General features: G+C 35.0%; 1 protein-coding gene across 1 annotated transcript in view; it reads left to right on the top strand.

Moving 5' to 3' along the window:
• The first annotated feature begins 1,625 nt into the window (after positions 1–1,625).
• Positions 1,626–14,797, top strand: part of LOC131035867 (succinate--CoA ligase [ADP-forming] subunit beta, mitochondrial) — a 111,902-nt gene continuing 98,730 nt past the window's right edge. The window contains exon 1 of the mRNA XM_057967616.2: positions 1,626–1,891. Coding sequence (XP_057823599.2) covers positions 1,778–1,891 — 114 coding nt within the window. The 5' untranslated portion in view covers positions 1,626–1,777. The remainder of the gene's footprint in view (positions 1,892–14,797) is intronic.

Raw genomic sequence — 14,797 nt, 5'->3', positions numbered from 1 at the left:
ACCCATTCAACCTCCTACTTCAACCCAAAGTTAAGTCCCCAAGCCACAAACATTGAAATTATGTCCATATTAGTCTTGTACATGAATTCAAACACCAAAAACTCATTGCCCAATAGAGTCTTAATTATCTCCAGAAACTCCTCCTCTTCAAAAAGGAAAATACCACCCAGACTCTTATCTGTGATTCGACCCAAGAAAGCCAACTGTTGTTTGATGGAATGCAGAGTGAAATTTGCTTCCATCTCTGCAACCTATGCTTTGAAGATACTACCCTCTATTTGCCAACCTTTTACACCACGCTATGCCACCAAAAACAACCCTTCCTTAACTCAAAAAAATGACATGCATCAATTAAAAGAAGCAAAAAATCATTAAACCTGGATATGAAATCCTTTCCCAGCTCAATCACACGTCCAAACATGTGCCACCTTACATCCTTCCAATAAACGAGAGCTTGCAATAATGACAAACAAGGTGGTGACACAATTTAAATGATGAAGAGGTAAACTTAGAATAAATAAATTTAAATAACGTTCATCACCACCCCCACAAAATGGCGAGCACACAAGCACCACATGTCAAAACTCAATGCGCCCAAGCCACATCACACCCTTTGTCATCCCACCACTCAACTAACTGCTGATCCATCTCACAACCCAGGTTGGACAAACTGTCCGCCTCCACATTTCCTTCCCTTCGAGTGAGGAACAATTTAAAATCTTGAAAAAGATTTAATTTTCTACAAATAATTTTAATAAATTTATTAATTCGCCAGCACTATGAAGACCCTTTAGCAATTGCATCATCGTCTTTGAATCCCATTCTAAATGTAGTTTGGAAACTTTGAGGTTACTCGCCAAATCAACCACCAACAATGTGACTCTCACCTTAGCTTCATTATTTGTGCCATTGGATAACCTTTGAGTACCTTTTGCAACAATCATTCCTTCCTCATTTCTAGCAATACAACCTGCTCTCGAGATACCCGGATTTTCTCGTGAAACACCTTCGAAATTGATTTTCATCTATCCTTTCTCAGGTTTCCCCACCAACATAAAGACTCATTTCCAACTGTAGGATATACCCTACCAGGCCCATTAAAGGGCCAATATAATTGAATATTACTATAACAATAGATTAGAAATAATGTTATTAATTAAGGGAGATTGAATATAAAATCCACTTTTTAGAATAAGGATGAGTACAAAATAAAAATATAATATAGTCTTAATATTAAAACATAATAATATAGCCATATGTTAACAATATTATAATATTAATATTATAATGATTTAATATTATTTACAATATAATAATTTTTTTTAGAATAATTAAGAAATATAATATTTTTTCTACCTATATTCCCCAAAAAATAAAAATAAATATACTATTTCAAATATAGAAATATCCTAAACCAAATTAAAAAAAAAACAATGTTTTAAGTAATTATTTTAAAACACTGTACATAAAGGACTCCAGAGCATAAAAATTTTTCACCATTAGAATTTTCTTACAATATTAAATGGTTTAATTAATAGATGTTTTATTTTCACCATTAGAATTTTCTTACAATATTAAATGGTTTAATTAATAAATGTTCTATTATATAAAACCAAAATTGACCTAACGTTAAAGAACAGTTTGCAGTCTGACCAACCCACCAATTTTTCCTCGCGGGGCTGTGTCAATTGTGGGTGCAGAAATCCATTGTTAAGGAAACGCAGTGAAGAGGAGGGAGTGCGTGGGTTTCCACCCAGGTCTACAAGTACAAGTGAAAATGGTGCGAGGGACTGTGAGCCGTGTGATCAGCAGAGTGGGCAGATCATGGCAGCAGCAGCAGCAGCACCACCGTCACCAACAACTACGCCATCTTAATGTCCACGAATATCAGGTACATTCTTATGTGTATCTCTTAGATAGTCTACGTACGCCTTCACATTAAGAAAGGGCAGGGCATGGCTTCTATGGCTTCATTTATACGCATTTATATAAATGCCCTAAACTAAATTTCCAATTTTGGAGATGACAGTTTCACTTTTATTATTTTTGTGAAAAATAAAATAATATACATAAATCTCAATACAAGGGATTACTAGTATATAAGAAAATTTCATGGAAGACTTAGTTCCAAATTCGTCTATAGAGTCAATTGGGTTTGGGTAGCAGATAATACAAATCATGTTCTCAGAGGTTCAAATTTATTTGCTTTCTGCCATGTAGTTGGGAAGGTATCGATTCTGATGGAAAATTTTCATTCTTCACCACGAGATAGATAGTTGAGGTGCAATCACATTGTGTGGTCACCTCCAGTCAGATTGTAAGAGAGGGCGATAAAAAATTGCATCCTTTTCCTTTATAGCAATTGCTGCACAAGATCCGACTTTTTCCTATCTAAGGTTGATCATTCATAGCCTTGTTTAAAGTCTCCTCTTTCCCTTTTCCTTCCTTTGTGTTACTGACTTCTGGTTGGCCCCCATTCGATGCTTTGGCCAGATTCTAAATAAATATGCAGATGAGGGCTTTCTCCTTTGTAAAAAGGGATTATATGTACCAATGACTCTTTATCATTGATGATTGCCCTTTGGTCTATGTGATGAAAAATAGTAACGCCTAATCAAACTCTCACCAGTCAGCTTCTGGAACATGCATTCTAAGCTCGAACAACTTTTGCATTGTCATCCTGCATGGAGCTTTTGAAAAAGGCTTTGTAGCCGACATCAACATTTGAGAAGTCAATTTCTCACTTAGATAGCAACCAGGAAAGATCTCAGCAGATTTTAAAATGAGCGTATATCTTCATTGCCTAAAAAATTAAATGCGTACATGTGGAAGGTTTGTCTTAAGCCTCATTGGTATTGCATTGTAGATATAAGCTGTTGAACTTGATTTCCAGTTTTGGCATGCCAATGTGGAGAGCATGACGGTGCTTGCTTGAAAGAGATGCTACTAGTCCAAGGCTCAAGACTCTTTTGAAAAGGATGGTAATGATTTTTGGAATCTGGTAATCCACTGCCTGACAAGGGGATCTTGGTGTTCTTGGAAAATTGGAAAAACCAATTATATAATTTAAGGGAGTCTCAGCGATTCTACACTTGTTCTTTATTTTAAAATATTAACGAAACAATTGACCACATGCACACTACAGTAAAGGAAAACAACCATTGATGCCTTCCACTCTGTACAATGTTGTCTTTTCTCCTCCTGATCCAAAGGTGAGTGATAATCCAACGCGACCTCGACAATCAACTTCATCAACACAAACTGAAATACCTTATGTGAATCAAAACAAGCAATAACATTGTAGAAGATATAGACGAAATCAAGGCTAATATTACCCTGTATGAACTACCTTAGCTGGTCAAGCAGGAAGACCTGATTCTCTGGATCCTGTCTGAGAAGGAAGAAGGAAAACAAAAAATTGTACACAATAAAATAGGTTATTTGGGTGGATTTCTATGTGCAAGAAAAATGTTGTCTTAAGATGAATATCTTAAATTTCTGTGGGTAATGCATGTGGGTGGTGATCTACACATTCATATTGTGCTCTCTTTCACGGTTGAATAAAACTAATTCTGTAATGTTCCTACTTTGAAATAGAATTTAATAATAAATAATAATAATAAAATTAAAATACAAAAGAATAAATGTAATGTCCCCACTTTGAAATACAATTTAATGGTAAATGATAATAGTAAAATAAAAATAAAAATATAAAAGTATATAATAAAATTTTAATTAAGTTAATGAATGGTCAAAGACATGAAATAAAAAGTTGTGACTCCCTCAAACATGAGATATAAAAGGGAGAAGAGAACCTCATTTGAGGGGGATAATTTGGGAATCAGAGGTGCAGATCTAATTTAAATAAAAGTGTAGATCTGATTGTGAAAGGTTGTGTCCCTTTCAAAAAGGCAGAAATAATTAAGAGTTGCACTCTTTCAAAGGGTGCTGATGGTGAAAGGGTGTACCTCTTGCCAAAGGGCATACATGGTGAAGAGGTGTGACCCCTCCTTCACATTGAGAGATGTAAAGGAAAAGAATCCAAGCATCCAAGGAGATCACCATCGATCAGATCAAATCAGAACTGTTATTAAGTTATGGGAAGTAACATCATTGTTCTTGGTTGGGGATGTGCTTAATATGTGTGCTTAATATATGAAGCCTGATAATGTTCTTATGCAGAATTCAGTAGTAATATTAATTTAGACTGCAATATGTATGACATTCATACTTAATCCATAATACATGAATCAGTTGGAAAGAAATAGACTGCACTCAGAATTACATAAACATCACAGGTGGATCAAACTTAAAGATACCTTCAGAAAGCCACACCGAAATAGATTGATTGCTTATAACAGCATCTGGGTATGATTACCAGTGAATTCCTTATGCAGATAGAAAACACATACAAATAGATTAATATGCAGACATAAACAGAAGTTCAATCTATGCTCTGATCTAAATGAAAAAAGAATCAAAAGGGAGAATATTTTAGCAGAACATAAAACAATAAAGGGACCCGCAAACTTTATTCCCTTTAAGAAGATAAAGGAACCCTCTCTCTAACCCTCCCTTATCAATTGAGAATAGTAATCTAAGGCAAGATTTAGGGAAATCCCAAAAGGGGACATTACAATAAAAATAAAAATAAAATAAAATTATAAAAGAATATAATTAAATAGAATTAAAATTTAATTAAGTTAATGAATGGTCAAAAGTCATGAAATGATAAGTTGTGACTTCCCCAAATATGAGGTATAAAAGTGAGAAGAAAACTCATTTGAAGTCGGGGATAATTTGGGGAATCAGAAGTGCAGATCTGATTGTGAAAGGTTGTGTCCCTTTCAAAGGGCAGAAATAATGAACATTTGCACTCTTTCAAAGGGTGCTAATGGTGAAAAGGGTGCGTCTCTTGCCAAAGGGCATACATGATGAAGAGGTGTGACCTGCCCCTCACACTGAGATATAAAGGAAAGGAATCAAAAACATCCAGTGAGATCACCATCTATCGGATCAGATCAGAACTGTTATTAAGTTACAGGCACTAACATCCTTGTTCTTGGTGTTATGCATGGGGATGTGCTTAATATGTATGCTTAATCTATGATGCCTGATAGTGTTCTTATGCAGAATTTAATAGGAATATTAATATAGACTGCAATATGTATGACGGTCATACTTAATTTTATATATATTCATAATACATGAGAAGAGTGCACTCATAGCCTAATCCTTGCTTTTCTGCTAATGCCTATGCTAGGATTGGATGTGGAATTGTTAGGGAAAGGCGGTATTAATACCTTGCAAGGTAGATAAGACCTGCGATGGAATGGGCATGTGCTACATCATACAAAGGCAATAGATAAGGTCTGTGGTGGAATGGGCATATGTTACATCATACAAAGGCACTTCTTGTGGAGGATGGTTTTCTGGCGCCCTAACAAAGATACTTCCCAATCCCTGCTAAGATTGATCATTAGGATTGATGAAGGATTAGACATGGCTATGTTGATTATCCCTTGTATGATGTATTGTTCCCTAGAGCTAACAAATGCATAATGAAATATAATAAGTATGATGAGATGTGTTTAATTGTTGGAAAATAGGCTATCTCCTAATAGGGGACATTACAATTGGTATCAGAGCTTTGATCCTGCCATTCTGCAGGGTAAACACAAATCAATGAATCATTCTAGTCAATAAGAAGGAGTCTAACAATACATGTATTTGTGTGTATGTTCCGTGTTTGCATATATCCATGTGTATGCTCCATGTTTGGTTCATGCCTGATATGTTTCCAGCATGTTTATTCTATGTGTGTTTTCAAAGCCATTTCATATTGGGAATCATTTTGAACACTACATGATCATTGCTCAAGGACGAGCAATCTTGAGTGGGACAGACTGTAATGTCCCTACTTTGAAATTGAATTTAATAATAAATAATAATAATGAAATTTAAATACAAACGAATAAAAATAAATATTAAATTAAAATATAAAAGAATATAATTAAATAGAATTAAAATTTAATTAAGTTAATGAATGGTCAAAAGACATGAAATGATAAGTTGTGACTTTCCCAAATATGAGGTATAAAAGGGAGAAGAAAGCTCATTTGAAGTGGGGGATAATTTGGGGAATCAGAAGTGCAGATCTGATTGTGAAAGGTTGTGTTCCTTTCAAAGGGTAGAAGTAATGAAGAGTTGCACTCTTTCAAAGGGTGCTAACGGTGAAAGGGTGTCTCTCTTGCCAAAGGCCATGCATGATGAAGAGGTGTGACTTGTCCCTCACATTGAGAGATATAAAGGAAAGGAATCAAAAGCTTCCAATGAGATCAACATCAATCAGATCAGATCAGAACTGTTATTAAGTTACAGGTGGTAACATCCTTGTTCTTGGTGGTATGCATGGGGATGTGCTTAATATGTATGCGTAATATATGATGCCTGATCATGTTCTTATGCAGAATTTAATAGTAATATTAATATCGACTGCAATATGTATGACAATCATACCTAATTTCATATATATTCATAATACATGAGAAGTTAGTATACTCATAGCCTAATCCTTACTTTTCTGCTAATGCCTATGCTAGGATTGGATGTGGTGTTTTTAGGGAAAGGTGGTATTAATACCTCGCAAGGTAGATAAGACCTGTGGTGGAATGGACATGTGCTACATCATACAAAGGCAATGGATAAGGCTTGCGGTGGAATGGGCATGTGCTACATCATGTAAGGCAATGGATAAGGCGTGCGGTGGAATGAGCATATGTTACTGTATGCGGGAAAAGTGGTTCGGTGAAATCCAAAATGTGGAAATATTTCAAGGACTTGCCCACACACCCATGGGACTCTTGGTGCAAGTTATGGAGCCATGAGGAATGACTCAACTTCCCAAGGAGTGTTCCATGGTTCTCTATCTCACAAGGTCCCTCAAGCCAATGCCTTTGCTCTCAAATCCCTGAGCAAAGTGACTTAGGGATGACGAATGCAAGAACGAGGGATGCTTTTGATTGAACTTAGTATGAATGCATCCTATTTATGCATGATTCTTGTAAATGAACTAAACTAGATGATAAGATGACAAGGTTAGTAAAAATACTATCCTAACATGATATACTAGTTATGTAACTTAAGCTAATGATAATAGAAATATTCTAAAATGCTTATTAGATTAATTTCTATTGCAAAGAGAGGCTAAATGCTTTAAAATTAAGTATAAGTATGATGCTAAAGACTTGGATTCTTGAAATGGAGGAATGAGGACTCTATTTATAGAAGAAATAGGGCAATGGATGGTCAGGATTGAAGGATCTAATCAAGGGTCAGGATTGAAAGTTATCAATCCATGTTTGCAATTCTCACCAATGAAATCGTGACAATTGTCAACATAAGACTGCTTGAGAGGAGAGGTAAGAAGCATAAAATGCTTGAGAAGACATGATGGTTACCTTAGAGGGTAAAGGTTAAGGTTAGGTTAAGATTATCCATTGGATAAAGCTTTTACCCAAAGGATAAACTCTTGTGCAAAGGTTAAAGGGATAACCATGGTCAAAGCAATGAATGCTTGATGAGACCCCTGGGTTAGGTGAGGGTTGAGTTAGACAAAAAGTCTCTAACCATGCCACTAAGGGTTAATTAATCATTAATGGTTTGAAGACTTTGGGGACAAATTTGTAAGAGTCCTTCCTAATTTGGGAGTTTTCAACAAGTTAGCTTGTTGAAGGCATAAAGGCTTTAATGCCTTTGGAAGACTTTACTCCAAATTTGAGAAGTGACCTCCTCAAATTTAGGGAAAGGGGATAATTGATGGGTTTAGGTTAATTGATTAGGATTAGAGGTATTCTAGAAGAATTTAGGAAGAGGGTTAGGAGGCAAGTGGGAGATGTAGGAAAATGCAAGTGGATGAGGGATAATGGGTTTTAATTAAAATAAATTGCTTCATTTCAATTTGGTTGCAAGTTGGGGATTTTAAATAAATTAGATTTATTTAATTGGGGTGAACTACTTAATTAAATGTAAATTTAATTAAAAAGTAGAGAGAAGGGTTTTAATTAAATAAAATGATTTATTCAATTAAATGATATAAAGGGCTAAAGTGAATTTAAATAAATAAATAGAATAATTTATTTAATTAAATAGAAGAATGTGGGTGATTTAATTAAATTAGATTTAACTAAATAGAGAAATGAGAATAAAATGAACATTAAATATTCATTTAGGAATATGGTCATTTTTATACGTCTACAGTTACATCATACAAAGGCACTACTTGTGGAGGATGGTTTTCTGGCACCATAACAAAGATACTTCCCAATCTCCGCTAAGATTGATCATTAGGATTGATTAGGGATTAGACTTGGCTATGTTGATTATCCCTTGTATGATGTATTGTTCCCTAGAGCTAACAAATGCATGATAAAATATAATAATTATGACGAGATGTGTTTAATTATTGGAAAGTGGGCTATCTCCTAACAGGGGACATTACAAATTCACCTTTAAAAATTTCACTGTTCTTGTACTCAATCTTTGGTTAACTGGTTAATACTTGGAATGGTTTTCAGACTTAACAGAGAATGTTTGGAAATCGATGATGCTCACCCTGCTTAACAGGCTCACTGCTTCCTTCCCTCTTTGCATATCCCTTACCCTTATTTTTTCTTCTTGATTTCTCTTATCTTGGTTAGAGTAGGATTATATTAGTTTTAGGTTTAGATTTTACTTTTACATTATTTTGGCCTGCAAACATTGAAGTGTATTTTGGTAGATAAAAACAAACATAGGACTATTGAAACTTTTTAAAATCATATAACTGTGTTTCACATTTTTGATGCAACATTGGTAACAAGTTGAGTTAACAATTGGTTATTTGGTGCAATAGTACATAGCAAAAGCTTGTCTAGAAAAGATTTTAAAACTAGAATGATAAGATGGCACATAATATAGTAGTTTATTTCAAACGACAGCCGTTTGGAAAGGCTCAGCTATGAGTACAGTATACAAGAAGTAAATGCCAATATTCTTCACATGATACGCACTTCAGCTCCTTGTTCTAGATCTCCTTGCTTCCTTTTGGCTCCCTTCATTTGATTTGTCACCCTTTTATAGAGATTTTTTGATTTAGTAGGGCAACATTGACCAAAAACTTAGTACATCACTGTATACGCATGAAATAAGAATCAAGGGCCCAATATTAAATGATTCCTGCTCATATCCTTTCGTGGAATTGGATGCATCACCTTGTAGCTTGTAAAGTGACTCTTCTCTATTAAATGCGGTAAGATAAGCTTTGATAAGTCCTAAACACAAACCTCTACGGGAGGTAACCTTATATTTTGGTGTGAAATTCAAATCTTGGCATACAACTCAATTAGGCCTCATAATATGATAAGATCATGTCAAAGCTCACAAATAAAAATAAATACAAGTCTTGGACAGATGTACATGTTCATGTTACCCATAAGATATTTTGATGAGAATTTGAAGGCATAACGATCAAGTGCAGTATGGTACATGATGATTAATATTTGTGGCTTTGAATGAAGATTGCAGAAAGAATTTACTCCTGCAGCAAATAAGATGGCAGGATAACAAAGAAAATTTGCAAAATACAAACACAAACAAATATTTTTGGGTGATGCAAGATTGCTTAACCCATGAAAAGCTCCTCTGTCAAACACCCTAAGTAACAAAATTTGAGCTGAGTGCTGAAAATATAGGATGCGAGTAAGATTGATTTGACCACCCCAATTGACCTACTTCTTAAAAAATTCAAATATTCCTCCTTTGGTCCTATTGGTTCTCCAAATTGTTCCTTATAATAAATGACACACTTTGAAAAGTTAACCTTGCGGATGCTAGTTCGGTTAAAGTCAAGTGGGCCTTACAATCAAGTTATAAGTTATTTGGGCCAGTTGACAACTTGACAGTAATAGGTACAATCTCTTCTACTCTTTACGCTTGAAATGATTTTCCCTTTAGATCTTATAGAATTAAAAATTGATAAAGCACATAGCAAGTAGAGATCAAACCTTAATGGCATGAAATAACCCTGTAATTTATCATTGATACAATTCTAGGCTATTTTTTGTGATTTTTTTGTTAAAGATCCTTTAAATAGACTGTAACTTTGTAACTAACAGTACATTTTGAATAAAGATATTTGTGACAACCTTTGTGAACTAATTCTTATTTCCTGTAATGCAATTTGCAGTTCATTGATAATATAATTTGCAAAAGTAAAATATTCTTCGACTTAGAATTTAAATTATTATCACTGAGGAGCAATGCCTTCTTCCTTGGGAGACAGTGTCAAAAATTACAAAGTTAATGCAAGCAAGATGTAAATCCCTGTGCTCAGATGACTGATATGTAAACGTATCATATTCTTTAGAAGCTTATATTCTCAAAATGAGATAAATCATGTTTTCATGTAGAGCTTTGGAATCCATTGCCAATCCACAACATTCCATATGTTAGATCAGAAGGCTTGTACATCCATTGTGATGGAAGACCAAGTAATCATAACAAAAAGCAACAAATGTGCTCCTAGAGATATCTGGATCTCCTGAAACACTGCAGTAGTAATGGACAAGTAGATGTAAACAAGCCATCATATATTAATTCCAAAAAGAGTTTACAGTCATTGTTTTAAAACAATAATCTTTAAAAAAGAAGCATACAATATCTGGCTCCCTGGAGTTTAGTTTTGGGTTGAATAATAAAGCAATAGCTAAGACATCAATAGATAAAAGAAAACATGGAAGATAACTGTTACTTATAGCAGGAGGACAATGCTCATCTCCCTTGGATGATTGGCATTTACCTTGCTTGCGTTATCTGGAAATGTAGTTATCTTTCTGTACAAGAATTTGTTCCACAATTCTAGAATATTTACAAGAGAAAAGTGGCATCTTTCTCCTAAGAAGTGGTTTGCAAACAGTGAGAGGCATCTGTAACAATCTTCTGAATACTTTCTCGTCTTGAAGGATATTATATGGGGTGCCTGGCCTATTCCAAATTATCCTGGATGAGTTTTAGATGAGTAGAACTTTCCATAACCATTTGCTTCATGTTATCGGACATTCTTCTTGGCATGCATATCCATTTTTTTATGGGCTTTTCCATTGTTTGAATTGGATCTTAGATATATGAGAGAGCTCCTTGATAATTTTGGTGAAGCATCTGTTTATTTCTCCCAACCATTTGGATCTTCAACCATGCCCCTTGTTTTACTTTTACTTCAACATCATCATTGCAACATTATTTAAATCTTCTTTATCATTATACTTGTGTTTGAACCCAGCTCTGGTTTGACCTTTTAGCAATTTATCAATACACCTTTCAAAGATAAGTCCTCAACTTGGCCAAATACATCCCTATATTATCTATATATGTGTCTACTTTGTCAAAAACACTTTTATCCTCAAGGGTAAAATCTCCGAAAGATGCAGAAGGAAGAATGCTTGTAGTTAGCCTTTTCACCTAAAGTAAATAATAATTAAAAATAAGGCGATTAATTTATTATTTATTATAAAGTCTTTATGCAATATTTAATGTAGTTTCAAAAGTAATTATTTAATATAATGATAAGTGAATTACTCCCGAATTTATATTGAACAAACATTTAAAACATAGCAATATAACGTTTATACAACAAATATATTAACAGATGAACTTTTATAAACATTAATGTACACCAATAATCAAATAATAAAACATTGATAAGAATAATCTGCGGCAATGAAACATTTAGGGCAATGATAAAATTGATTAATACATATCTGTAAGCTAAGTCACCGCGTTCGAATTCGGCAACCATGAAATTCGGATGAAGTTCGGCAAGAGCAAAAAATTCAAAAAAAAATTCAGCATTAAATTCGCCTTATATAATTTTTTATTTTTAAAAAAAATATAAGTAATATTTCCAATAACTTATCAAATAGGTTAAGATGGAACATTCAGATATAATAAGCTAAGATGGAACATTCAGATACCATAAGAAACATTTGAAATCACGATAATCATGATTGCTGATATGTTTTTTGTCAAAAAGATACAATCAAAAGTCGAGACTTTAGAGCTTCAAAAAGGCTACAAGTCATCAAAAGTGTGAAGAAGTCTTTTAGTCAAAAAGGTACAATCAAAAGACAAAATTATAGAACTTCAAAAAAGTTCCAAGTCATCAAGAGCACATGGCTGAGCTGCTGTAGCATCATCATCGGTATCACTGCCCAATTCATCATCCAAAAAGTCAGGCTCATCTTCAACTCCAGCTGCTATGTCTTCTGAAATTTGTTGTTGTGAAGAAGATGTGGAATCATTTGCTGATCTGTTCATGAACAATTTTAGATTGCTGCGAATGTAGACAAGATCTCCCAGCTTTCCCGACAGCAACTTATTCCTCTTTTTGGAATGGATGTGGTCAAAGCAACTCCAATTCCTCTCACAAGCTGATGAACTTGCTCTTTGACTCAAAATTCAAATGGCAAAGCGCTGTAGTTCAGGAGTATATGCTCCATAGCTCATACACCATCTATACGCAAAAACCTCAGCTCGCAACATATCTTCTTGGGCTGCTTCTATTCCAAACAACCCTTCTTCTCTCTTGTATTTCCAGCACTGATCTCTAATTAGAGTTGAAGTTGTTCGATTTTGTTCAAACCTGCTAATGGCTTCATAAAGCCCCAACATAATTTCAAAATGAGCTTGTCTATCAATACGAAATAACTTAGGCTCCAAATAGCAAGTTGCTGCATGTAAAGTTGTGCGCATCATGTTGAGACATGGACCAGCTAGGACTCGAACCTAGGACCTTCCATACACTGCTGGAGTGCTCTACCATTGAGCTACTGGCCCCTCTTGGACCAGTCCATCGTCGGTTTGGGTGTCGCTTATTTCCAACACCAACACCCCCCCTTAAGCCACACCTCTTGTGTGCTTGGGGCTCCTAGCCTGGACCTGACTCTAATACCATGTTGAGACATGGACCAGCTAGGACTTGAACCTAGGACCTTCCATACGTTGCTAGAGTGCTCTACCACTGAGCTACTGGCCCCTCTTAGACCAGTCCATCGTCGGTCCGGGTGGCTTATTTCCAACACCAACACATCATTTTCCATCTGGCATCAACTATCTCCGTATCTCCATGTACTCTGCTTCTACATTATTGAGTGCTCTCTAAATAGATTCCTTGCAAGGGTCCATGCTTTCATAAAGCATGCCAAGGCAAGGAGTGTCACCATCCACCATGCGAATAGCATCAACAATTGGCCCACATATATTCAAAACCTTTGCTCCACATTCCCAAAAGGTATTGTTTAAAATGATTTGCTCCATGTTCTTTCCCTTAGCACTTTTAGAAAGTGCTGAACTTTCCCACTCATTGGAACAAATCACTGATCTCAAAGTTGCTTTCTCTTCAACCACTCTTTTCAAAGTGATATAAAATGAAGTAAACCGTGTGTCACAAGGCCTCAACAACTCCCTAGTTGCATGTTGCCTATACAAGCTCAATGTGAGACTATGATTTCTAATAAAATTTGCAATTGCTTTTCCTCGATGAATTGCTTCATGTATCCATGGGAATTTGGCCAAGTCATGAAGCAACAAATCTAGCCAATGGGTTGCAGATGGGCTCCAATATATTTGTGGATATTTCTCTACAATCAGCCTCCCAACTCCCACACAATTTGCTGCACTATTAGTGACCACCTGAACCACATTTTCTGCCCCTACTTCAAGAATGGCTTCCTCTAATATCTGAAAAATATACTCTGAAGTTTTCTTATGGTTCATGGTGTCAATCACTTTAAAAAACACAACACCTTCAGGGGAAGCTACTAAAACATTAATCAATGGCCTTTGACATATATCTGACCATCCATCACTCAAGATACTGCAATCTGTTACCTTCCAAGAGGCTTTGATCTTAGCTAATTTTGTTGTCACTCTATCTTTTGACCTCTCTAAAGGAGTTGTCCTCAAAGCCTCTAAACTTGGAGGTGTGTACCCTTTGCCAAACTCTGCATCTTTCTGAATTGCATCACGATAAAGAGGGTTTCTTGCCACATTGAATGGGATGGCACTTGTATAGAACAAATCAGCGAATGCATCATCCACCTGCTGTTTTTCTATTGGTTTCCAAAAGCTGTTCAATGTTCCCACTTTCTTTTGATGCACCCGTGGCCTTGGGAAAAATGGAAGAAGACATAATAGAGGTGAACTTGGACACATCCTCTTCAATTCTTTGTTTTTTTTGTGCCGCCTTCATCATTCCTACAATTGAAGAGGATTGTTCTCTCTCTAAAACAACTCTTAGTTTGTCAGGCATGTCTGGACATGCTTCAACACCTCCACCTGAACCTGCAGTAAGACCAAGCAAGTGGTCTCTTGCCCTTGTTTTACTTCCAGTAAAATTTTTCTTACACCTGTTACAAATGAGATGAACACCATTTCGAGTCACATGTTTCCATACTTCGGAATTTGATTTTTTTGGAGCCATTTAATTATGATCTGCATGAGTCAATAAAAAAATAATATTTAATATTTAAATCATTAACTAAATTTTAATAAAACATTTATTTTAATATATTCATGTTTTAACAAAAAAAAAAAAAATAATACAATTTTTTTATTTTTGATAAGTAAACTTTAAAAACAAAACAAAATTACTATACTAAAATAAAAAACTGAAAAATAAACATTATTAATATAATATTAAACATTATAATAAGAAATTACTAAATATTAAATAGTACTACACTAAAATCGAATTAAACATTAA

Source organism: Cryptomeria japonica, chromosome 8, assembly GCF_030272615.1.
Source record: "Cryptomeria japonica chromosome 8, Sugi_1.0, whole genome shotgun sequence".
Taxonomy (NCBI): domain Eukaryota; kingdom Viridiplantae; phylum Streptophyta; class Pinopsida; order Cupressales; family Cupressaceae; genus Cryptomeria; species Cryptomeria japonica.
This window is presented reverse-complemented; position numbering and strand designations above follow the sequence as displayed.